This window comes from Ziziphus jujuba, chromosome 9, assembly GCF_031755915.1.
Source record: "Ziziphus jujuba cultivar Dongzao chromosome 9, ASM3175591v1".
In the NCBI taxonomy this organism is placed as follows: domain Eukaryota; kingdom Viridiplantae; phylum Streptophyta; class Magnoliopsida; order Rosales; family Rhamnaceae; genus Ziziphus; species Ziziphus jujuba.
The window spans coordinates 4,610,497-4,637,218 of record NC_083387.1 but is presented as its reverse complement, the minus strand read 5'-3'; the positions used below and the strand labels follow the sequence as shown (position 1 = coordinate 4,637,218).

General features: G+C 33.1%; 3 protein-coding genes across 5 annotated transcripts; 2 read left to right on the top strand and 1 right to left on the bottom strand.

Annotated features, from left to right (window-relative positions):
• Positions 1–650: 650 nt before the first annotated feature.
• Positions 651–10,538, bottom strand: LOC107425877 (myosin-9). 3 transcript variants are annotated; one of them, XM_016035922.4, is made up of 26 exons: positions 10,051–10,538; positions 9,694–9,822; positions 9,261–9,404; positions 9,001–9,146; positions 8,757–8,916; positions 8,352–8,410; positions 8,093–8,252; positions 7,851–8,000; positions 7,620–7,756; positions 7,385–7,531; positions 7,199–7,300; positions 7,001–7,058; positions 6,819–6,920; positions 6,070–6,107; positions 5,761–5,887; positions 5,500–5,667; positions 5,168–5,299; positions 4,969–5,078; positions 4,754–4,814; positions 4,407–4,584; positions 3,956–4,161; positions 3,746–3,865; positions 3,160–3,408; positions 2,001–2,140; positions 1,253–1,494; positions 651–1,046 (listed from the first exon to the last, which is right to left on the bottom strand). In XM_016035922.4, exons 1-26 carry the CDS (start codon positions 10,051–10,053, stop codon positions 1,003–1,005), a joined length of 3,312 nt encoding a protein of 1,103 aa, XP_015891408.2. In that variant the 5' UTR covers positions 10,054–10,538; the 3' UTR covers positions 651–1,002. The 3 variants fall into 3 exon arrangements, with proteins under 3 accessions (XP_015891408.2, XP_060667624.1, XP_060667623.1); XM_060811640.1 differs by lacking the exon at positions 651–1,046 and having other exon boundaries at positions 1,259–1,504; positions 10,051–10,537; XM_060811641.1 differs by lacking the exons at positions 9,694–9,822; positions 10,051–10,538 and having other exon boundaries at positions 9,001–9,183; positions 9,261–9,401.
• A 4,260-nt stretch (positions 10,539–14,798) lies between these two features.
• On the top strand, positions 14,799–18,125 carry LOC107425869 (F-box/kelch-repeat protein OR23). The gene is made up of 2 exons (XM_016035910.4): positions 14,799–15,977; positions 17,601–18,125. Exons 1-2 carry the CDS (start codon positions 14,989–14,991, stop codon positions 17,890–17,892), a joined length of 1,281 nt encoding a protein of 426 aa, XP_015891396.2. The 5' UTR covers positions 14,799–14,988; the 3' UTR covers positions 17,893–18,125.
• A 5,124-nt stretch (positions 18,126–23,249) lies between these two features.
• On the top strand, positions 23,250–24,227 carry LOC107425837 (uncharacterized). Its single transcript, XM_016035885.3, has one exon. It carries the CDS (start codon positions 23,250–23,252, stop codon positions 24,225–24,227), a length of 978 nt encoding a protein of 325 aa, XP_015891371.3.
• Positions 24,228–26,722: the final 2,495 nt, after the last annotated feature.

Here is a 26,722-nt window from a genome sequence, read left to right as displayed (position 1 = left end):
TAGTGTTACTTTATTTAGTTAACTATTTTTTTAATAATTGATTTAACGCTGTAGTTATTATTATTATTTTTTTAAGTCACAGAATAGTAGTATTTGTTTGGAGCTTATTCGAGACGTCAATGCTTTGATAATATAATTTATAAAATTATAACGAGTTAAATGAAGTAATATTTAAAAAAAAAAAGCGAAATGAAGTATTATGAAATTTATTGGCTATGTAAGATATAATTTCTTTTTTAAGATGTTATCGGGTTTTCTCCCAAAAAAAAAAAGAAATAAAAAAAGTATGCTATTGGGTGGCCATTATTATAGCAGACGAAATAAAATTCCAGTAAAAATAGTTTCTTCCAATATACTTTTTTGCTGTAGTTGACATTATTATAATTTGTTTCGAATTGGAATCACCAATACATATTGGAAAAAAAAAAAAAATGCACATACAGAAATGCATATAGAATTAAAAGTTAACTGGGCCTGGCCCGCCCTAAATACCAACTCACTAGACGAAGAAGCCTAGTTCATGTTGTAATGGACTACTTGGGCCTGGAATCTATGAAGCTTGTTTTGCAGATCAAATTGCACGTTTATTATATATTTAGTTTGCGAATAAAAATTATAGAATAAATAAAACGAAGAAGAAGGACAGAAATGCATGGTAAAATGAACTTCCATTGCAACTTTGAGAAAGCTTAAATGATTGAGCAGTTTCAGCAATTTTCTCCTATGGTCAATTATCAAAAGTAAAGGAAATATCAAAAGAGGCGTGAGCAAACAAACTCCGTAGTCTGTACTGGTCAACCATCCACTATATTTTTACCTTTTCACTAGGATTATATTCACTAGGATTATATCTAACTAATCTATATAACACAGGAAACTCTGTACGCAGCATAAGTGACATTACATTGAAGCTATAGGTAGGCTCATGTTTTAATGAAACTAATATCTAAGCAAAAATAAATAAATAAAGAATGAAAATTAAACAATTACAATAATTTCCCATCAGAAGAAATCATCAAACGCTCCCTCCTTATCACTTTCTGATCCTGCATAATGCAACCCATCAAGACAAAGGAACATAAAAACATTTATTATGAACATACTGGATCATAAAGTCGAAACCCTGAATAATGAGAATGAATTTCAAAAAGTTGTGTCTCTTCCTAAAGCAAGAAAATCAATTTAAGATTTACTGAATCATTAAAGCACATATATAGCTAACAAACAAAGTTACATTTGTCACTGAACTGACCTGAAATCTCTTCTGCTGAAATATCCTGAACCATTAATTTGAAGGAATTTGGGCTGAGAGGTGAAAACTCGCCTGAAGATGGATCTGGAGCTGGGAAACTAAAATCTGAGTCACAGGATGAGCTTTCAGAGTTTATGGAGGTGAATTCAACCCCATGGTGCCCAGAAGTATATCTTGATTTTGTAGGGGTATTCATTATTGCTTTCAGCTCTGCAACTTGGTTTGACATGGAATGTATCATCCTGAGACACACTAGATCAGATCTAGTATTAGTCAAATGATTTGTTACAAGTTATTAACAAGTTAAGTGAAATTTTGCACCACTGTAATTGTCCTCTCTCCCACTCTCTTCTATTTTTGTATTATAACTTCATTCATTCTCCTGTTTTCTCAGCATTTTCATGTTTGCTTGGCCGAATATTAATTTCTATCACTGACAACACAACATAGGTAGGAAGTGAAGGTCAAAAACTAAAAGGCAAAGTATAATCTCTCATTCTTTCTCTTACATGCTAAAGGTGCTTTTGCTTGAATTCTATTTCTCTCTAGTAATGATGTTTTCCTCGGTCTTCCATATTCCTCTTAACCTTTTGAAGAAAAACACATAGAATACAGAAAGCAGAAACACATATGCACAGTTCCAGAGTTTCGTTGCTTGAACATTATATGAATATATTTACGTTCGTATTTCTGAAAATTGGAAGCTCAAAGACAATGTCATTGTTAAAGGACTTCATATTAATACTACCTGTTTAAAGAGGCTTGGAGTTCATCAACTCTTCTTTCTGTTTCTTCTAATTTCTTACGTCTTCCCTCACTTGATGCCCGCGCATCATCATATTTCCTTTCAAACTCATCAGCTCTTTGTTTCTCTGCTTGCAGCATGACCTGTTTTAACACCCCCATCCCCAAAACAGTATGAAAACGTCAGAAGAGTTGTGATTGGTAAGCCAGAAAAATAAAACTTTAAAATAACTTAAAATCATTCCAACTCGAGAAACAAATTAAACAAGAGCACCCATCTTTTCCAGTACAGTGCATAACATGCCAATTTATCAACAAATGAAAAAGATAGCCTGTTTGTGCCGGTAATAATTTGCATCTTTTTTCCCGTCTTGTATAACATAAATACGGCACTCTAGATGTTTCTCAATGCAAAAACAAGTATAGGAATTATTTTCATTTCCAATCTGAGGGTAGACATGTGGAGTGAAGTACCAGAGATCAAAACTTGGAAGAATATTGCATTCACAGGGTTGGAAATAACAAGTGATGTAAAAGAGAATTTATAGGCATAATAATTTCGAAAAGGAATATAAATCTGGTTGGTCCAATTCTCACTGGCCAGGAAATCTTAATCTTAAAATCAATTTCATTTTGACGAACATAAGAGGTACTAAAACCAAGGGCAAAGTATAATTAGTAAATAATTATAAGAAAATGGTCCTCCAGCATATACTTCAAGCAATTACTTGCTGTATGTGATTCCCTGGAAAATGAATCTTGGAAGACAGACCCAAAACACTTATGCATTCATTTCCCTTCATCTTGAATGTTGGTATTTCTCATATATTAAATCCTTCCAATATTGAACTATTTTCTATGATCTTTCGCATATATTGATTTATACATCCAAGGGTTACTGCATCCACTAATTGGAAGTCACCAGTCTTAACTCTTGATAATAAATATTAAATGTTGAGAGTTCTCAGCCTTATCTCCTTTTGTTGGGACATATTTTCAAGACTAACATGAGAAAAATGAGGGAAAGCATGAAGTAAGATGGGAACATAAGTTGATGATGATGATGAGGGATATTACAATGACAATGCTGATGGATATAATGATGATGATGACAACTGTGATGATGTCACATTGAAGAAACTTAAGAGTGCAATCATCATGACCTTCAAATTTTTTATTTCAGCATTGAGAGTCTCAATTTTTCCATCATCATCGGGACTTGAAGGTTCTTTAATAAAAGGGCATGCTTCATCAATTTCTATTTGAGCAGCCTCGCACTCAAACAGTACATCTGTTTCATCACCTTTACTAGGATTAGACTGCAGTGAATGCTTCATCTTTATATCCTCTTTTCTATTTGCTTCCTCTTCAATCTTTCCTTCCTCTTCTCTCTTTGCCTCCTCCAAGTAAATCTGCATATACTTTTTCTCAAATGCAGTTAAAACATGAGAAAGAGAGAAATGTATTGCAGTGCTTCTAGTATTATAGTAACTATAATTGCTGTCTAGCCAAAATCAGAGAGAGATGTACTGCAGTGCTTCTAGTATTATAGTAACTATAATTGCTGTCTAGTGAAAATCACTAATTCTATAGCAGTAATTTTCGAGCCAAAGATTTGACAAAAATCATTTTATTATTATTAAATAACTCATTACCTGAGTACAACTAAAAGAACATTGAAAGGTTTTCAATTATTATGTTAAGCCAAAAACTTTATTGAGAACAGATTATTCGACCCCACACGCTGACCTTTTGTTCTTCCCTAATCTTCCTACATGCAGTTCTGCTCCGCCATAGATTTTGTGAGATAGTTGATGCCTTTTTCAGCCTCTTATAATCTGAAAAAGCTTTATAACGACGCCATGAGGTCTGCATGTTTTACTTTGCATCATATTTCAATAATATAAAATATATCAACATATAAAATTTATAACCAATAAAGGAAGCCAAGGTAATCACCTGAACTGTAATTGCTGCCATGGATTGCTTTTTGTATCTCAAATAACCACGAGAAGCCATAGCTCGTAAACATGACTGCAACACAATTGCAGATGACCTGATATCAAGATAGTCCTTTCTTGCCAGGCATCTACGCAGATTCTTCTGAATTTTGATAACTGCAACCTCCCTTCTTCTGAGTTTGTATATTCTCCTAGCCAGTTCTCCTAGAAGTCACAAAATAATACATTAGTGAAATCTTTTTAAAAGATATTTTGTACATACAGAAGAATATAAGAGAATTTAAAACTGCCTAAATTCTAGGAAACAAAGGGCTACATAAATGACTAGGAACATCACATTGTAACCAAATCCTTCCAAAGAAAGCTGTGATTGATGAATTCCATGTAAATGATGCTATATGAAATGATTGCTTCTCTCCATGACAAGGGCGTCCTCTGTATTGACTCACCTCTCCAAAAGGATTGTAAACGGATAGAAGCCAACCGCATAGAAACATACTTCTTATGAACAAGACGACTCCTAATCCTAAATTGAATAATCTTAGCTGACTGACCAAGCATTTCTATCCTTCGTGCATCTAGCTCCGCCATCTGACCAGCTCTTAGGAAAACCTTTGTTTTCCCTATCTGCAAAACCAATAGTGTTAAAGCATATAGCTGTTGTAACTGTACCTTTAACAGGTCAAAATTTATGCTTGAAATTTATAATCACTGTACAATTAATATGAGGTATTTCAGAGTACCAGAATATTTCTTAAATTTTTAACCTTATGAATAGAGAAGTTCATGTTATTACCTGATAATCTTTAAGCCCCATCTTCTCCAGAATTTTTATACATGCTTCCTTCTCATCAAAACTGCTTAATGTAGACAATAAATTCAGAATGATAATAATAAGCATTAAACCATAAAAAGACCAAAACACCAGCAAAGGGCTTGAAGATGACAAAAAAGAAACATATAACCATTTATTGTTTTCTAACCAATATGGCGGCGTAAGGTGTTACTTACTTTCCTTTTAAAACCTCTGGCGCCAGGATGCCAAATCGAGTTAAAAATTCAAAAAAACTCCGGTAAGTAGGATATCCCGCACATTTTATTCTGACTGCTTCCAGAACACCCTGCACAAACACCAATGAGCATGAATGAATGTACGAGCATCATTAGATAAAAATTGACTCTAAAATAGAACAAACTCCCAATAACTTACGCCAGAACGTAGTTGTTGCATGACATTAATACTCTCAAAAACTGCAGGTGTCAATAGACTATTTGGTTTGATACATCTAATGTAGTGGGGTTCCGTAGATTTTAGTATTTCCATCAATTGTTGTAGTTGTAGCTGCACCAATATGGGCAGAAGAAATAATGTTTAACCTTTCTGCACTGAACCAGTTGACTATAAAACACAACTTGATAATATTTTTCATGTCAAATCTCTATTGAGGTAAAATTCACCCAAGAAAAAAAAAAAAAAAAAAAAAAGAACAATACAGAACAAAAACACAGAGAGAGAGAGAGAGAGAGAGAGAGTACAGATACCTTAAAACGAGAACCAATAGATGAAAACTTGGAAAACTTGGCAGCCTCAGTAAGTGGAGGGAAAAGGCCTGCTACAAAAGAACATTTTGAAGTACTCAACAAATCTTGATGTTCAGGAACAACATAATCTTTATTTTTGTCTAAAAAATGATCAGACTGATATTGAACCTGAAAATAAGTGCACGACAAACGAAATAGTTTAATGGAAACTCATATCATTTGAGAAGAAAATGCACAAAAAAATACAGGAATCATGATCACCTCTCCTGCATAATGAACAATGGTAAAATCTGATCGTGTTAGTTTTGGCTTGATAAAGCGCCTATGATCTTTAAATGTCTGATAAAGCTTTTGTGCAAATGTTTCATGGGTAGACTTTGGAAACATACTGCAAAGAAAAAATGATACCCAAATAAGCAATTTAGGAGCGGAAATTCAACTTCAGAAATAAAAAGCACAGAGACCATCCTGCAGTTTGAATTATAAAGACATGTTTGACGAAAATACTTTCAACCAAGCCTTTTTGTTATAGGCATAAACCACAATACAAATGAGGAAATTCCATCATACCAGGCTTCATCAAGCAGAGCAATGATCCCACCTGGTTTCTGCAAAAATGTTATCAGTTAAAAAGATGTGTGTGAAAAGCGACTTAGGAGATAACTGCAAATTATTTGAGCTCATTAATACAAAAGACAGCAATACAGTATAGGAATACCAGGATGCATTAATGAAGTAACAGTCACCTATACATCCATAAATGTGTCTACTATATCAGAATGTGGATTGGAAATGTTCTAGGTCCATACTTCAGGAGATTAAATCAAAGTACATGTAGTCCATCAGAGATGGTATGGTCATAGGAATGATGAAGTACCATACCAGAAGCGAAAGAGATAACCATTTGTAGGAAAATTAAGGAAAACTTAAGAAGTGGGGTCGTATGTGACTTTCTAAGGGACAAATAATTAGGAATCCAAATTCTGTCACTAATATCTAGGGACAACCGTTTTCTTATTTGATTCAAATTGTAAGAGCTAGTGGTTGTTTTGTGCTTAGCAGATAATTTTTTTCATTAAAACCAGTGTATAAATTTGTTCTCAATAAGGAAATAGTATTTCTGGAAGTTTCCTAAAGAATCTCAAAAGTTTTTCTTGAGATTTCAAGTCATTAGCCTATAAATGCAGGGTATTCAAATTCAGAATCAATTATTCTTAGGTCCCCCATTATCTACTAATAACCACAAGTTCCACAACAAAGCAGAATTTCTAGAGACAGCATGGATAAAACGACCAGGAAAAACTGTAAGAGGGGATAACCTTTTCAATGAGATCCAGGACTGCTTGATTATCAATAAATTCTATGTAGCTCCAATCAATTTCTTCTTTTGTGTATTCCTCTTGCTCCAGCTTGAAGACATTCTGAATGGCATAAACATTGAGATAGTACTTTGAAAAGAATGAGTTACAACTGAAGTTGTCAAGTATGACTAACCTCATACCTGGTTGAAATGCTGTTGCAGCTTCTCATTTGTGTAATTAATACAAAGCTGCTCAAAACTGACACATATAAAGTCAAGTTAGGACTCACAATAAAGTTTTGGCGTCTTATCTAAATTCAATTTCAGACCATTGATAATTAATATGAAATAATATTAGTTTTAAAGCAAACTCAACATTTTCATGTAATATTGAATCACCTATTAGTTTTGAAGCTCTCAAAACCATAAATATCAAGGACCCCAATCAGATTATTTGAACTAGGGTCTTGCCCAATTGAAACATTAATTTTATCCACCAACCTGTTCATTGAAAACAAAATCAATAAAGAAAGAAGAATAATCCATAAGTTAAATAGCATGGAATAAGCATCTTAGCAATCTTACCAGTCAAATAAATGACAATATATTGTCTTGGCTAAACCATCCCTGCTAACTGTTGCTCCAAGAGGATCAAGACTTCTCTTAATAATTTCTTCTGGAGTAATCATTACACGCTTACACAGGGCATCTTCCAGTGCATGAGGATCACACCTGAAAATGGATATAGCATAAAACTGATACTCCTCATGTATTAGAAGCAACAAAGACAAAATTTAGAAAGAGAAAAAACAAGTCGTACATGAGAAGTTCTGATGTCATTTGGAGATGGAATAGGGATTCCTCATCTTTAACAATTGATGACTCATTATCTTCCCCCTTAGCAAATTCAATATTACCTAGATGAAGAATTGCAGCCACAACTCTGAAAATAGCTTCCTGTTTGCATGTGAGAGAATTATTCCCAGATTGACCATATTCATGATTCTCAACTTTTATAGCAGACAAATGTTGAGAGCCTCAAAAGCAATACCTGTTCACTTTCACTTATTCCAACGATATCCATGGCTCTCCTAGTGGTGAGATAATTATGAGCATCACTTATATCAGCCAGTTCATAGCAATTAGATTGATTAAGGTAGTGAAATGAACTAGGACTTGCCAACTTATATTTCTCTCTCTCCTGGGAGAAACATAAAGAATCTGTTACGTTAATTGTCGCGTGGTACAAAAAAGAAATCTTAAGCAGGGATATGCAGTAAATCAGAAAGATACCTGAGGAGGAGATGCACATAGAAAGTAAAAACAATGATAATTACGCTCAGGATCAGAAATTTGGCAAACACGAGATCGTTCCAGAAGATAAGTTCTGATGGCTGCCCCAGATATTCTACCATGCTTGTTGAACTGAATTTCAACAAATTTCCCAAAACGGCTACAACAATATGCATTACAGAAAATCAGTTGATACAGACCGTGATTTTGAAAACCTTATAGTCATGTGTAGATCTTAAATCATGTATAAATTTCTCACCTGGAGTTGTTATTTCTACTAGTTTTAGCATTGCCAAATGCTTCAAGAACTGGATTTGACTGCACCATGTCCATGTCAAGAATAATCAAAGGCTTTAAATCAGTACAAGTTAAATATAAGATCAAAATTATTTTTAAAAAGGTGATTATATATTATAGGTTTCATTTCTAATCACACGAACATATATTACAAACAATACGTAGTATCAAATTTGAAAAGTTGAAGAAAGAAACCATAAAATGATTGCTTACAGCCTATCAGATCTAAACTTATCCAGTGTGCAGATTTTATAGTTCTTGATCTCACATAACACTTCAAATATTTTGAAAATAAAGTGGGAAGAAAATATATAAATTTTTGTTGAATGTAAGACACCATATATGAAGAATTGGGCATCTGGCTTACCTCTAAAACTTGTTGTTCTACTGTCCTTCCTTCAGCTGCAGTTTTATTACCACCCAAGAAGGCAAGGTAGCGCATAAGCATTTTAGTTGTTTCAGTCTTACCAGCTCCACTTTCACCACTAACCAGAATAGAGTTGCTTTTTCCCTCATTTATCATTTGCCTAATCAAAATATGCAATCGTGTATAATATCCAGCATAATAATCTCCTAAGGAAACTATTAATTTAGGATGTCAAAAGGCTCACCTGTAAGCAGCATCAGCTATGGCAAAAACATGAGGGCTGAGCTCTCCAAATGAAGCTCCCTTATACCGGTCCATCATGTTAACATCATAGAGATTTGAGAGATTTTGAAACGGATTGATGGCAATTAGAATGTTCCCAGTATAAGTCTGCCATGATGTCAAAGTATTATGGTACCGCCCATAGCTGCAGTAATTAATCATTTTCTCTCACCGGGGTTCTACATATAATAGATTAAACACTGAAGTTGACAGTAATCTTACATAAATTTCATTGATCTCATATCTTGCTGCCAAATTATGCAGCACAGCAGGCTCATGCAAGTACGATAGTTTTGTCATGTCATCAACTCCACCCTCAGGAACTTCCATGTCCTTTGGATGTAACTTTGATAGTTTAGAAACAACCTGCCAATTTCCAGAGTGTTTAAGGTCATAAATGCTTCGAACCTGCCCGTCTAAGGTTTGAAACACAGCGGCACAGCTAGAAAAGTAAAGAACAAAAATGGGACCCTTAAACCACATTTTTTTATTATTTTTTTATTCAAAGAAGATCATAATCCTGAATACTTGAAACCATCAACCTCAAAAATAACAGAGCAAAAAAGTTTGTTGTGTTTATATACAACTGAATCAAAATGCACATACTCTAGGATTTGAAGTAGCATTACTTTATTTAGAAAGCAAACTGTATTACCATCTTTCCATTACTAGTTTGAATCTCAGCTTCGTCTCCATTAATACTTGATACTTCTCCATCAACCCAAACTAGTTCTGGATCTCCAACCCAAACATGAGAACCAACAACAATGTTTACTGATGTGCTCTGCAGAAAATTGAAAGTTGTAACATTTAAAAAATAAATAAATAAATAAATAAAAAAAAAAATTTAAAAAAAAAAAAAAAAAAACTCTGGATCAACATATAAATGCTCTTCTCTAATTTGATTAAAGTATTAAACACGATATAAAAAAGAACGTCCTTAAAAAAAATAAATAAATAAAATCATAAACAGAAAATAAGCAAAAAAAAAATGTTCGGAAGTTGGCATTACCATAATTTTGAGTCAAGGAGAAGGCGAGAAACGTAGATGATTCCCTTGTTTATTCGAATTAAAGCCCATTTACCTTTTACAGGACCAATCCAAAATTAAAGATTGTGAATACACTTATGCTTTGCTAGTTCCCTCCTCGTCTGCAAATGGAAACCAGAAGAGAAAATCTCTAGGGAAAGTGAAGCGTCCAGAAACCATTTTTTTTTTTTTTTTTTTGGTCTCTCTCTTTTTTGGGTTTTGTTGGTTTACAGTTGTGTAGGCGTTGTGTGGTTTTGTGGGAATGAAGGCAGTGTTGTTGGAATGGAATGGCGTCGTCCTCCAATTTCGCCATTCTTGTGGCTCTGTAACTCCCGTCGCCCGCCCCGCCCTACTTTCACTCACTCTCTTCTTGACTCTTGACTCTTGACTCTCCCTTTGCGAATTACAATCACAACCGACTCATTTCTCATATTTTCTTTACTAAATACCACTCACATGCATCCCCATGCTTTTTTCTGATTAATGCACCCATTATATCAGAGTCTATATATATGCCTACAAAGGCTAACCTCCAACGGTAACAATATTTGCGCTCCCCTAATAACCGAATACATGATAAAATATATATATATATATATATATACACGGAAATTCTATGTCGAGAACGGTCCGTATAAGAACCGCAGTATTAATAACGGTTTTTTATAGTATTAATGATGATTTTTTAGAAAATCGTGATCAATACTATAAAAAACTATCACCAATATTATGATCCGCATGAGAATCGTCGCACCATAGACGGATTGTGTATATATATATATATATTTTATAAAAATAATAATAAAAAATAGCTCGGGTGCTTATGAATGGTATTTACTTTCTTTTTTTTTTTTCAACTAAATTTACTTGCAAATCAAAGAAAAAGTGAAAAGAGTAACTAAATAGAAGCAAATAGGCGAATATAATAATTTTATTATAATCTATTTCAGACATTGATGAATCTCTGCTTTAAATAGCAATCCAGTCCCAAAAAAAATCCTTCTTACCACGTCGTACTCTTTTGTGCTTGTAGAATATTTCGAAAGTATTTGGACAATATGTTTTCTTTTTTTCTTTTTTTATTTCGTTTTATTTGGACAATATGTTTAAATTTTTTATTTGTAGAATATTTATCAATTTAATAATTTAATTGTCAATTTTATTTAATAGATAAGAATAAGATAACTATTTGATAATCTAATCTGTGTCAAAAAGTAAAAGATAATAATTTTGAGGTAATTCTACTACTTATGTTTTATAATAATTTCAAAAATAAAAGTTAATTTTAACGAGATTATTTCTTAGTAAACTAAATTGTTGTTTGTTTCTTTTAGCTTTAAATATGTCAACAAGCCCTTTTTTTTTTTTTTTCTTCTTTTTAAGAGAGAGAGAGAAGGAGAATGTCAACAAATTTTAATATTTTAAATTTTAGTCTAAATGTAAGCGTGATTCTTTCAAAAAAATAAAAATGTAAGTGTGATTGAATTCTTGTTGTTTTTACAAGTATAAACTATTTTTTTTTTAAAAGGATAAAATATATTTTATCCACCTGAATTTTAGTTCGTTTTTCACTTTACCAGTTCAACTAAAAAATTTAACACATTGCCACCCATATAATTGCTTTCTTGTCATTTTACTACAATTTTAAACATTTGTTAAAAGCGGGCTAACGAAATAACCACTTTAGTACAATTTTAAACTTCTGTTAAAAACGGGTTAACGAAACGACCACATATGCACCTCATGACTCATGTAACCAAAACTAAAGGCATTTGATAGAAGAAAGTTTTGGCTTTGTTGTTATTTTACAATGCCTAAGCTGACTTGATGACAACTCCAAATAATCGGTCAGATCTTGAGCGTTGAAGAAATCTTAAACTGTTTGATCATGTTTTCTATATTCTATTTTTAAAATTTTGTTTTCAAAATCAAAAATGAAAAAAATATAAAAGAAATGATGGTTTAACTCCTATAAACTTAAATTAGATGACCTTATATGTGAGAATTCAAAAATTAAAAATATATGTAAAAACTTAAAAAAAATCCAAAAAAAACGAATCTTATATGAGAGGAATTGTTAGAAAAAAAATATATAAAAAAAATAATGATCCCTCTTATATATAGATTAAACTAGATATATCTATACATGAGAATGGAATGTTAAAAAAAAGTATAAAAAAAAAATGATAATCCATCTCCTATAAACTTAAATGTTAGAGAGAAATAGAAAAGTCAAATATCCAAAAAATTTTAAGTTCAAAAATAATAACTCCACCCAGAACGAAAAGCTTAAAAAAAAACAAAACTATAAATAAAAAAAAAAAGTGTTAGAAAAAAAATATAAAAGAAATGATGATCCACCTCCTATCAACTTCAAACCTTTCCATCATCGGCCAGCAAACCTTCTAACATTAAGTGAAAGAGATATTTTGACTAACCTTGCACTGCTCAGCAGTATAATTGGAGCCAATACTTTACCATAACAAGGCCTGATATAAGCTTTATGTAAACTTGGTCAATATGTACAAGCTCCAACCTTATCCCATTGGAACGCTTGTAAAAGACTGCTTGGCTATTTGGAAGGAACAATATATCATGGTTTGCAAATACAGGCATCAACGAAGTTTGTTATTCATGGTTTCACTGATTGTGATTTGGACTGGGGCAGTGACCGATATGACAGAAGATCAATAAATGGATATGGCATTTTTGTTTGGTCCTAACTTGTAAAGATGCAAATCTTTGTTGTTTGATCAAGTACAAAAGCCAAATATAGAGCATTAGCTCATATAAACTTTGAATTATGTTGGTTGTAAAATCTGCTCAAGGAATTACGACTTAATTTGCCTAAACCAATGATGCTGGACTGATATAGTCTTAGTGCTGTAGTGATAGTCTTAGTGCTGTGGCATTAGTGTTAATCCTGTACTCTATCAAAGGACAAAACATATTAAGATAAATATTCACTTTGTTAGAGATAAAAATGTTTGAAAAGGCTATTGAAATCAGATATGTACCAGCAAGTTGATAATGTTTTTACAAAAACTTTGGGTGGTGCTAAATTTTTATATCTGAAGAGAAAAAATTAAGAGCGAACAATGTGGTTTGAAGGAGGAATGTGTTTTCCGAACTCTTCTTTTGTCTGTTTATTATTAATCAGACAAAAACGATTTTGAGGGGGAATGTTTGTATCACTTGCCTCGTCATCTTGATATTGTGTTGAAAGCTTGTCCTATCTGTTGCTGATGTGGCATAAATGGTTAGAGTCATTAACTGTTTCTGGTTGGCTGTTAAAGAAAGAGAGTGTAGCTTAGCTGTATATAAATACTTCTGATTAAGGAGAGCAGATACATACGAAGTTCCCAGGAAAAAAAAATAAAAAATAAAAAATAATATCTGCTTCTATTTTTCTCTCTCATTCTTCCTTTTTCTTTCACTTTCTTAGTTTCTTCACCAAAAAATACACAAATCCTTCACCGGAATGAGTCACAAAGATGCAAAGTTCTTCCCAACAATGGAATGCCATTCCGCAACTACACCGAATCGAATTCCTAACCCAATAAAAGAAAAAAAAAAGTGATATTTTTCTTCTTCAATTAAATGCTTTTTTTTTTATTAAAAAAAAAATCAATAAAAAAATTGGGTTTTTTGAAGGATGGCTTATCTTATTGAAGGACATGGCCAAGTGGGTGGGATTGGGTCACTTATCCTGAGGATTTGCTACGAGAAGCACTAGTCTGGTGTATCGGAATCACTTTCTTGTGCTTTACTGCTGCTGCTCTTCTTCTTCTTCTTTCATTCTTTGCGTCTGGCCGCTCCATTGTAAGAGAGAATTCAAAGCATAAATTTTTAAAATGTTTGGAACTTTTAAACGTTTAAAGCTGGCGCTTTAAGAATAAGGTCACTTGTTTTTTTTTTTTTTTATTATCTTTATTTTTGTGTTCGATGTTTTTATTTATTTAACCTTTATTTTTGTCTTGTGTTATACGGTTTAATATTCTGTCAAATGACATTGCTAGTATGATATATAACTGCCAATACTTAGTTTCTTCTCTTTGCTGCAATTGTGCTAAATCAGTTTGGCTTGATTAGAAATGTCAAACTTCTGCCTGATCCTCTTCAATATTATCAGTACCAAAAAGAAAATTCTGAGGAAAGAACTAAAAGATTGCAAAATTCTCTGTTAAAGAAAATATAAGGAGGGGAAGGAAAATGAATGAAGTGTTTTTCCGTTGGTACCAAACCTCTCTGTTTTGACGCCTTTCTTTTCTTCTCAGACATTGAAACCAAAGCTAAAATTTTCTTACATCAAATGCACTTGGTTTTTTAATATGTATAGTGCATATGTGCTATTCCATTAGTGCTCTTTTAACAGCGCCGTTAATAATTGTACTAAAATGACATAAAAAAAAAAATAATAATAATATAGATAACAACAGTGTCAAAAATTTTAATTTAGATGGTAATTAACACTATGATACACTTGACTTAGTAAAAGTTTCATTATCATCTTATAAATCCACAATTTCCTGAATATTCATAATCTATTACAAAAAATTAATTATCTCATTAATTATTAATAATAGAAATAAATAAAATTTGTGCACAGATGGATATGTTTTTGAGCAATCTAGTAGCCACTCAGGTGAACATTTCAGAAGTCTTTGAAAAGATCAAGATTCAAGCAAGGGAAGGAACCAAGATCCACACAGTCCCAATCTCGGTAACTGAACTCCCATCTTACAAAAACTACTCCACGTGTCACGAAACTGTGCTCTTAGAGCACCCAAAAGAGGGGAATTAAAAAAAAGGGGAAATGCAAAAAGGTTCGTAATGTGCAAGAAAGAAAAAGCGTTTTGAAAAGAGCTTTAAAAAGCCCAAAATCTTCAAAGAAAAGATAAAAGAAAAAGGAGCAGAGCGATGAGCCAATCTCCATCTTCTTCTTCTTCATCTTCGCCACAGTTGTCGCCACCACTAGAGATCGATGAAAGCCTGACCCTAATTCCAGGCCTGCCAAACGACGTCGCAACGTTGATCATTTCCTTCGTCCCTTATTCCCACCATGGTCGACTCAAATCCACCTGTAAATCATGGAGGCTTTTCCTCTCTTCCAAAACCCTAATCACCCTCCGCCATATCCACCACCGAAGAAAGCTCTCCCACCTCCTCTGTATCTTCCCACAAGACCCTTCCCTCGTCTCTCCTTACCTCTTCGACCCAAACAATCTCGCTTGGTCCGCTCTCCGTCCCATGCCCTGCAGCCCCTACGTGTACGGCCTCTGCAACTTCACCTCCATCTCCGTGGGTCCCTATCTCTACGTCATCGGCGGCTCCTTATTCGATACTCGCTCCTTCCCCATGGACCGCCCGTCTCCTTCTTCGTCCGCATTCCGCTTCGATTTCCGAACCTCCTCGTGGGAACGCCTCGCCCCGATGCTATCCCCTCGCGGGAGCTTTGCTTGCGCGGCTCTGCCGAATTCCGGTCAGATTTTGGTCGCGGGTGGCGGGTCGCGCCACTCTCTGTTCGCTGCCGCAGGCAGTAGGATGAACTCGGTGGAGAGGTACGATATCGTGAAAGACGAGTGGGTTGCTCTGGATGGTTTGCCGAGCTTCCGAGCAGGGTGCGTGGGATTCTTTGTGAAGAATGGGGAGGAGGAGAGGGAGTTTTGGGTGATGGGCGGCTATGGCGAAGCGAGAACGATATCGGGTGTATTTCCGGTGGATGAGTACTACAGGGATGCGGTGGTTATGGAATTGAAGAACGGGAATGGTGGCGGAAATTGGCGGGAGGTTGGGGATATGTGGGATGATGGGGAGAGAACGAGGCTTGGGAAGATCGTCGTCATCGAGGACGACGAGGATCGCGGACGTCCCGGCGTCTACATGCTTGATGGGAATGACATACTCAGGTAATTAGAGTGCTCTTTTTCTTTTTGAGTTTGGTTCTAGTTTCTTTAACCATTGCTTGCTCTGTTTATTGCAAATCATAATTAGTTAGTTCTTAAGACTCTACTTTCTTCTGGTAGCCAGAATTAGTGTAGTACTACTAATTACTAAACCCCCTTAATTCCAAATAAAGAAGTTAGAAGTTGACAGAGTGAATAAACCAATTCATTTCAACCCATGGAGGACATTTTAATACATTTTTTGTGGAAAATAAACCAGGGCATGATTTTAATTGATGCTGTTGATTGTTACATAAAACTCAGTTTCTGACAATAGATGGATGACTGTGATTCTGGGTGGATAAGAAATTTCATAAAATTCGTGAAAAAATCTGTCTTATTCGGATGAAAAATAGTAAGCACTACCACGGAACATTATGAGATTTTGTCTTGAATTAGCATACGGTGACTCAGCTTGGTATCTTATTTGTATATGCAATACTTTTATTCCTTCACAATGTTTATATTTTAATTTAAAGAGGTAGTTTGATGAGTATCCAAATTTTTTTACATTTGGGAGGATAGCATGGGATCGCTGAATGGTCTGAGCAGGAAACCGTTTAGTAATCGGATTATTATGAAGTATCATACTTTCTGCTTCTCTATCTATTCTCATGGAATTGATATCGTGCGTACTCTGATCTGTTCAAAATATTAATCTAACTACAAATTAGGGCCTGAAAGTCATATTATAAGAAGTCCAGTCCAGTATAAGTACTGATATTCCTTGAAATTCTATCTCATCTAAGGAAAGATGAAAGGGTGTTATGATTAAGCATTATTTCCTCTGGCACTTGGCCCATCTATGAAAGATAGGGAATCGGGAGGGGAACACTCTAAGAATGGTTTTATGTAGTTTGATGTGGTTCATGCTTTTTGCTTATGTTTGAGATTCATAATTGTGAAGTCCAATGTGAATGTCATAGATACTGAAAAGACAGTCATAGACGGAATTAAAATCTTCCTGTTTTGTTCAATAGTAAATAAATTACATCTGATAAGCTAAATGCTGTTAACAACAGATGTATTGTAATTCACCAGCGGAGAATTTTATCACCACTTAATTAACCATACTGGTTTGAAGTTTGATATGCTTTAAAAGTAACATAATTTCATTATGATGACATGTAACGTGTTTACCCCTCCTCCAGCAGCTTTATTGATCCAGGATATCTGTAAACCTTAAAACTCATGATTCTTTAGTTGTCCTATGGTAGATGGATAGTTCTGGTTGCAACCAGGAAAATTTTGCTTATTGTATATCACAAAATGTAAAATGCAAAAGTACGCCATCATGTATGATTGTGATTGATGCGCATTTAGATCCACATGTCATGCTCCCGTAGTTAATGTATTTGCTATTGAATTTGTTCCTTTTTATTCAAGTTGAAAGCCATGTGCACAATCCCATGAACGTTCTCATGATTCATGACCCTTCATGAAAATCAGGTTTTGAGAAAATAATGGTGTGCAGTCCTGAAACCTTGTTTTTGCTATTTCAACAATGATAATTTTAGGGAGACTTGCTACTTTTGTGTGGCTTCTACATCATACTTATTGTGATGATATATGTATACTTCACTGCAGATATGATATGGCTTCAAATCGCTGGTGTGAGGAATCACATGTACCTAGAAAGGCTCCTTCAGACTCATCATTTGGTTTTGTGGTGTTGGATGGAGAACTGCATGTAATATCCCTTCTTAAGGCGGTTAGGTCTGCAGAAACTCGAAGGTTGCGGCACCACAAGAAGCCAGGAACATTATACATCCAAATCTACAACCCCAAGAGGAAGTCATGGAGATCTCTCATAACAAAGCCGCCATTTCAGGATCCCTTGGATTTTAATACTGCAGTTATTTGCACAATTCGTTTGTGAACAAATATTAGTTGTTTTTCCTAGTGCAAATAATTGTACCAATTGATTTGTAGGTTGTTCATGTGGTTTAATTTGGTACCTCATATCGCATATTTGTATAGGTCACCCATGTACTGACTTGACTAATATGGATCCGTGTATTGATGGTGCTTCATGGGTGAAAGTGTCATATATTGTAATAGTTGTCAGTTGTTACCTGGAAATAGTAAATAAATAAACATTGTTTGTGTAAAGTTAATTGTATATCTTCTAGTTCCTGTCCGTTTGATCTTTACCGGTCTCTGTTGTAATTTTTATTTTATAGTAATTCTACAATGGCTAGGATTTTGTGGTAACAGAAATGTTCTCCTCGCAACTATTTGCCAGTTTATCCGTGAAGACATGCTGACATGGACATTAAAAATGGAATTTACATGATCTCATATAAATCATATAAATTTAAATGCTTACTCTATAAAGGTTTTATTTTCTGTTATTAGATTTTTAATATTAAAAATTAAATTAATCAGAAACATTTTTATTGTATATATAATAATGTCTCTCAGGAGATTGGTTCTCTTTATAGTAATTCTTAATTTTTAATATTGTATATTTTAAATTTTTTTTTTTTTTTTTAATAGAATGCCATATGAAATCAAATAAAAATAGGTTTGGATACTTATTTGAACTGAAAAATAATATTTACTATATTTACCATTAAAATACTGAAATAGATAATGATTTTGACTCTTATTACAAGGCATAAAAATCAAATAATGCGTTTATTAAAATATATATTTACATGATAAACGATGTTCACAGCTACGAATTTTTTTTTTAAAAAATCATTATTTTTATATAATATTATTAACGATAGTTTGTGTATCTGCATCATAAAAAAATGTATAGATATCCACATCATAAATATCTATATATATATATATATATTATAAGTTATGCTGAGGGGGTATCATGCGCATCCTACGTTAGACATGCATACAACATAGGATATGTATGTATTCAACATAGAATATGCATGTTGTGCACAATCTCCTGGACTCCGAGAAAAGAAATAAAAAAACTGTGAAGACAAATAAAATCTCCAGAAATGGGAGTTTGGGTTTCCTCTATTCCTAATTCGGCTGGTTTAATTATGCCATTATGGATATAAAAGACACTCAAGTCATTTTACATATTTTAACAAAAAAATAGAAAAAAGACGTGTTCCATAAAGTTGAACGTTTGGACTTTTTCTTTCAAACTTCAAAGTTATGAATATCGTGTTATACCTTTGAACGGGCAAAATTTTGAATCATAAACGACTTTCTCGGCACGAAAATCTCAGCTGCATTTAGTATAACAAATTTTCCCAGAATTATCTCTAACAAATCTATAGCCTAAAATTTTTCTTTTTCCCCAAGGATTATAGTTTTTCTACTAGCAATGTCACTCGTTATTAATTTACTTAATCCAGTCCAATTAACGTCTTTTTTGTTTCCTCTTTTTTTAATGACGTTGGAATTAATTTTTATTTCTTTTGGTGCGCTGTAATTAATTTTATAAAAAGAGAACATAATTATAACAAAAAAAATTCAAAGTTATCTTCAAAAAAAATTGCCACAGACATAAATTAAAGTTGGCTGCATATTAAAGCTTATGAAACAGAAGATAAAGGCAGATTTTAATTATAATTTCTATTGGCCGAAAAAATGCTACCGTTATTATATTTGTATAGTAAATTATTAATAATAATAATAATAAGGTTCATTTCATTTACAAGTACGACTTGTTAATCACATGAAAGAGATTTCAATATCCTTCATACATTCAAATGAAAAATCAACCTCGCGCGTCAGCTTCTTTCATTCTGACCAATTCAATTAATAATATTCTTTTACCAATATATATATATATATATATATTCATAGTCAAAAGTCAAAACAATAGTAGCGTATTGAAAGAAGTGTGAAATATAATCCAAGTCATGCATATAATAAAATGCAACTCGGTGCATAAACCTGTATAAATACCCTCATATTCCCCCATTACTTTCCTCACTCATCAAATAATTATCAGTTTTTGTTTTTGTTTTTTTTTTTTTTTTTTTTCTCTTCTAACAAAACAAAACTAGTTATTTGCTTTGCTTGCTTTTTGTGCTTCTTGCTGCCCATTTCCCCAACAAACAAGATGGCGATGATGAAGTTCCTGAGTATGTTTTTGGTTGCCACAGCGATGGTGTTTCTCATGAGCATGCACCAGCATGAAGCCGGAAGAGTCTTCAATGGAGACCGGAACCTTTTGTTAGGGTCATTGGCCGGTTCTTCCAAGAACCCTTCCCCTAATCCTGGCACACTTATTCCAAAGAATTTTGCTGGCCACATTCGACCTCCTCCTCCTCCTCCACGCCCATCTTCTGATGCTATGCAGATCCTGTTTGGCATGGCTACTGGTCGTAAATAAATTAAACGATACAAAGCTGGTTCGCAAATATTGACCAAGAAAAAAAACCATGAATTCTTTTTTTATTATTATTTTTTTGTTCCATTTATTAGTATATATAATTTTTTTCCCCCCCTTGTGAATAAATCTGTGTATAAACTAATACTTTCCAGTCTTGGAAATTATATGTACTAATAATCCACAGTTTTATTCTTGAAGGAAAAATTAATAAGAACAAATAATTGAAATTGTTGAAGCTAGCTAGTACACGTCGATCCTATTGCCCAAAAAAAAATGTTCGATATTGTCTTGTGTTTTGTGCGTGCATTGACCAAACTTGAATTTGCGATGGCTAATCAAGGTAGACCAGATATATGCTCGAGAGTGGAAATAAGAAGCGCCGAATATTATATTGTGTGTTTTTTTTGCTTTTATTTTATTTTATTTACTTTTCAATTTAATATTCTTTTCAACTTATACCCACTTTCAATCTTGAAGCGGTTATTATATATGAATTAAATTTAAAATATGGCTGAGTTAAAATTTAAAGATTCAACAAACTTATTAAAATTATGCGCTGTGCCTATTCAGAATTAGTGTTGATTGATAACAACTTAAATATATATGAATTATGGAAGAGAAAACATAGTTATAGAAATTAGTCATTACTTCAACATATATTAGTATAAAAAAATTGAACTTAAATATTATCAACTAGCAATTGTCATATTAACAAATAGCAATAATCACATTGATAATCATCATCATTGATAATAAATAATAATATTTTTTTGAGTATATGAAAAGTTAAACTAATCAAATATTGTTTAAGAATAATTCTCTTTCTCCAAACTAATTAGATATATATTTGGCAGAATATATATCAATTTGAATTTAAAAGAGAAAAAAAAAAAATTGTATCCTGAAACAGACAGAGAGGGTTTTTGGATCAAGCTGATCAGTTGAACTGTGGAAGCAACCATGAAGAAATTCATATGGCATGGTAATTTGTTTTGCGGTAAAGATACATATATATGGAGGGATATGACCATAATCACACCGTCCACATAACTCCTTACGTCTGCACTGAGACAGCATGCATAACCGGACCAAATCGTTGGATGAATTAGACTTGGAAAAGAAAAAAAAAAAAAAAAAAAAAATTCACACCCACAATACGTTTAAAATTTTAAAAGCTTTCAAATGTATAAATATGTAGGAACCTTGTTTTATCAAAAATAAATGCAAGAATCTTGTTTTGAGATTAAGTTTAGTTTTGCTTATATGTAGTCCTTCTCAACGTTTATATATTAAAAAAAAGTAAGTCTGCAATATAAAATTTATATATATAATAAAAATTATTATTATTTATAATTAATGATGACTAATACCAATGAGACTATTTTTTATTAATGGAACTTACACTAATAGTATTTAATTATATATTAAATTTTTATTCTAAAATTTTAATTTTTAAAAATAAACTGTTTTGAATAGTTATTTAAATTGCTAAATATATATATATATATATATATGTATATATATGATCGATATTTCCATGGTGCAGACCATTCGTATACAAATCCGGATCAAAATCGATATTTTTAAAAAAAAATCAAATATTGACTTGATACTAGTCCGTATGCAGATGGACCACACTTTAATATTTCTCCGTATATGATATTATCAACAGTGAAAATAACATCTTTTATTAGAAAATGACACCCATACCATTGCACGCTAGCTAGACCTATATTCGTTAAGCAAAACCCACTAATGTATTCCTCTTACATGATTAATGTTAAAATTAATTTTCACATCTATACCGTACATTAATTTTGATGCACTAATTAATAATGATATAAAGAAAGTATATTACATGAAGGAGAAGTAGTTAATTATTAGAACTTGGTCCGTGCTTTAACTGTTGATCACTAGTAGAAACGTGCTTAATTAATTATTATTATGATTTTAAAAAAAAAAAAAAGAAAAAAGGAAGAAAAGAAAAAAAGAAAAAAAGAAAAAAAAAAGAAAAAAGGAACTATAAGTCTCATGATTGTTTTTCTACTATCGACGTAATTAGGAATTAATTAGTCTCAGCATAGAAAAAATTGGAAAGCGTACATATGTCAATAGTAGAACCGTATAATCCAATTTCTACGGTCTACCTTTTTTTTCTTTTCTTTTTTTTTTCTTTTTTTTAACGGCCTCGTTCTTCATGACGCTAGAATATGATAATATATGAATTAAAGTAAATTATATGTATTAACCACATTTATACTTTTCAAATTTTATAATTATGCTTATATACTTAAACATTTTCAGAAATCTATACATAATTAATTATTATTATTATTATTTTTGGGTGTGCATTATAATTAATTTCTGAAAAGAGAAAATTATTATAAACAAAATAAATTTCCAAGAAGTTTATCTCCACAAATTTGCCCCGGACGAAAAGTTTGCTGCAAAAGCTTTATGAAATTGCAGAGGAAGGGCAGATTTTTTATAAGTTTTAAAAAAGTTCAGCTACACGTAAGAGTCACGTGATAGAGATTCATCCTTATGTATTCAAATCAAAAAATCAACCTCGTCACCAATTCCTTAAATTTGACCAATTCAATATTAATCTATAATATATATTTTTAACCATGTCAAGAGTCAAATTACTAAAACGTATAAGAAGTGTGAAAAATATTCCAAGTCATGCATATAACATATGAAACTCGGTGTGCATACTATCCTATATAAATACCCTCATAAACTCCATGGTTTTCCTCACTTACAATTAATACGTTTTAAACCCTCCCTCATATATATACATAAAAATTCCTCTTATTTATCAAAATAGTTTTTCTTGCTTTGCCTATATTGCCTTCCAGTTACCAAACAAAACGATGATGATGAAGTTCCTGAATATGTTTTTGGTGGCTACAGCAATGGTATTCCTCATGAACATGCACCAACATGAAGCTGGGAGAGTCCTCAATGGAGATCGGAAATTGATGGAGAATGAGTACCTTTTGTTAGGTTCACTTTCTGGTCCTTCAACAAACCCGGCTCCCAATCCTCCAACTCATATTCCTGGACCTAAGAAGGCTAAGGTTTCCACCATTAACCAAAAGAACTTTGCAGGCCACACCCAACCTCCACCTCGTCATCCACCTTCAGGGCCATTGATGGAGAATGAGTACCTTTTGTTAGGTTCACTTTCTGGTCCTTCAACAAACCCGGCTCCCAATCCTCCAAGTCATATTCCTGGACCTAAGAAGGCTAAGGTTTCCACCATTAACCAAAAGAACTTTGCAGGCCACACCCAACCTCCTCCTCGTCATCCACCTTCAGGGCCATTGATGGAGAATGAGTACCTTTTGTTAGGTTCACTTTCTGGTCCTTCAACAAACCCGGCTCCCAATCCTCCAACTCATATTCCGAAGAAGGCTAAGGTTTCCACCATTAACCAAAAGAACTTTGCAGGCCACACCCAACCTCCTCCTCGTCATCCACCTTCAGGGCCATTGATGGAGAATGAGTACCTTTTGTTAGGTTCACTTTCTGGTCCTTCAACAAACCCGGCTCCCAATCCTTCAACTCATATTCCTGTACCTAAGAAGGCTAAGGTTTCCACCATTAACCAAAAGAACTTTGCAGGCCACACCCAACCTCCTCCTCGTCATCCACCTTCAGGGCCATTGATGGAGAATGAGAACCTTTTGTTGGGGTCACTGGCTCGTAATCGTCCTACTACCCCTTCTCCCAATCCTCCCACTTTGATTCCTTCACCAGGCAAGGCTAAGGCTTCTACCATTAACCAGAAGAACTTTGCAGGCCACAACCAACTTCCTCCTCCTTCTCCTCCGCGCCCATTTTCCACTACCAAGCAGCTCCTGTTTGTCATGGCTATTGGTCGTAAATAAACTGATCAAGTAAAACTCGTTGGCAACAACGTAATCGTAATCCAAAACATCCAACTATATATATGAATAACAGGGAAGGAACCCCCGATTCTTTTTTTTTTCCCCCTTTATTGTAATATTTATGTTATTTTATATCTAATCGATTCAGGAAGAAAGTCAGAAACCCTGAATTCTTTTTTAATTTTTTTAATTTTATTTTTTTTCTTGTGAATCTGTATGTAAAACTGATAGTACTCTCATTCTATGAAAATATTTGTACTAGTCTACAGTTATTAAGGAGAATAATTAATAAGAAAACAAATAATTGAATTGAAGCTATATCTAGCAAGTAAAGATGTGCGATCGATCTATTATTTGATGGTCTGTCCTTATTTTTAAAATCATTGACTTGCTTTTTTCATTGACCAACTGGCTAAAAGTTTAAATTTGATATGGAAAATGGGAATGGAGTTTATGTTACATATGTTCGAGACTAGAAATGGGATGGAAATGTGTTTCCAATTTGATTTCCTGTTCAACTTCACACTTGGACTTTCAATCTGTTAGCGTGATATATATGAATTAAAGTTGAATTATGAGTGAATTTCAAAAAATTAAAATTACATTTTACCTGTTCAGAACTATGTTGATTAATACCAACATAAATGTGAATTATACATGAAAAGTAAACATGCATAATTATGAATAAGTATGGTAAAATTGAACTTAGTTATGTATTTCATGTATGAAGAACTAAGGATCTAGATATTACTACAAGGACAGCTTAATGGCAACATTTATATTCCTGATCTATATGTGAGATCTTAGGTTCTAGATCGTCCATCAATATTATAATATCATTTTATTTAAAAATATTAATAAAAAAATAAAATAAATTTTTTTTTTTTTAAAATAAGATAAGATTCTATTACTTGTTAAACAGATGATTCTAACATTATTTATTGCTCAAAATAAGAATGATTCTTAACAATAACTTTAAATTTGATCTAATAAAACATACATCCAACACATACATACATATATATATATATATATATATCATATTCTGCCAATCGATAATATATATCTGTTAACTTCATTCTAAGGTACCACTACCATCATGCATGTTGAATCTCTTTGGCGTGATCAAGCAAAGGCACTAATATTCGTCCTCACATGAATTAATGTTAAAATTTTCACATATACAGTATATTTCCATGCATTAACTAATAGTGATAAAAAGAAAGTGTACTGCATAAAGCACAAGTAGTTAATTGTTAAGACTTGGCGCGTGCTGTAACTGTCGCACAAGTAGAAAAGTGCTTAGTTAAATTTTTTTATTTTTTTATTTTTTTTATTTACTGTAAGTTTTGAATATTATTTTTCTAATAACATATAAACCCATAAGTCTCATTTATGGTTTTCCTACAAGTCATGTTAGTCACTTTAGTTAGTCTCAGCGTATAAAAAATTAAGCCGAAAGCAACGTACAATTGTATAGCCTAAATACTCTTCTTCTCTTTTTTTGTTTTCCCCTCTTTGTTTCCTTTACGCTGGAATTGTATGATTAATTTAAGGTAACATTCATAATTTTCAAATTTTATTCAAAAAATTTTCAGAAACTAATCTGTACATAATTAATTTTTATTTCTTTTGCTGCACTGTAATTAATTTGTAAAAGGATAACATCATTATAGATAAAATAAATTTCTCAACAAAGTCAAAATTGCCCCAGACCAAAAGTTGCTGCAAAAGCTTATGAAATCGAAGAGGAAGGCAGATTTTGTGATTTTCTGTGCATGGGTCAAAAAATGCGAACCATTATTATGGGAAAAATGGTTCATTTACATGACTGGTTGTTAGCGTAAGAGATTCATCCTCCATATATTCAAATCAAAAATCAACCCCAGCTTCGTTCTTTAATCTGACCAATTCATTCAATCAACGATATTCTTTTACCAAATATATATATTCAAGAGTCAACAATACGTATTGAAAGAAATGTAAAAATATTCTTGTTGTCATGCGTAAAATATATGCAACCCGTTCATAAACCTATATAAATACCCTCGTAACCTGCATGGCATTCCTCACTCAATCAATTCGTTTTAAATGCCCCTCATATATATATATATATATAAATATATATTATATACAGTTTCTCTGATAATATATAAACTAGCAGTTTGCTTGCTCGCATTGCAAGGCACTTTCCAATTCCCCAACGAGACGATGACAATGAAGTTCCTGAGTGTGATTTTGGTGGCTATCGCAATGTTGTTTCTTATGAGCATGCACCAGCATGGAGCCGCGAGAGTCTTCGATGGAGATCGGAAATTGATGACAAAAGAGTACTATCTTTTGTTAGGGTCAATGAAGGCAAACCCTGCCCCCAACCCTGGAACCCTTATTCCTGCTTCTGCAAACACCAAGGCTTCAACAATTAACCAAAAGAACTTTGCGGGCCACATCCAAGCTCCTCCTCCTCCATGTCCATACTTCGATACCATGCAGGT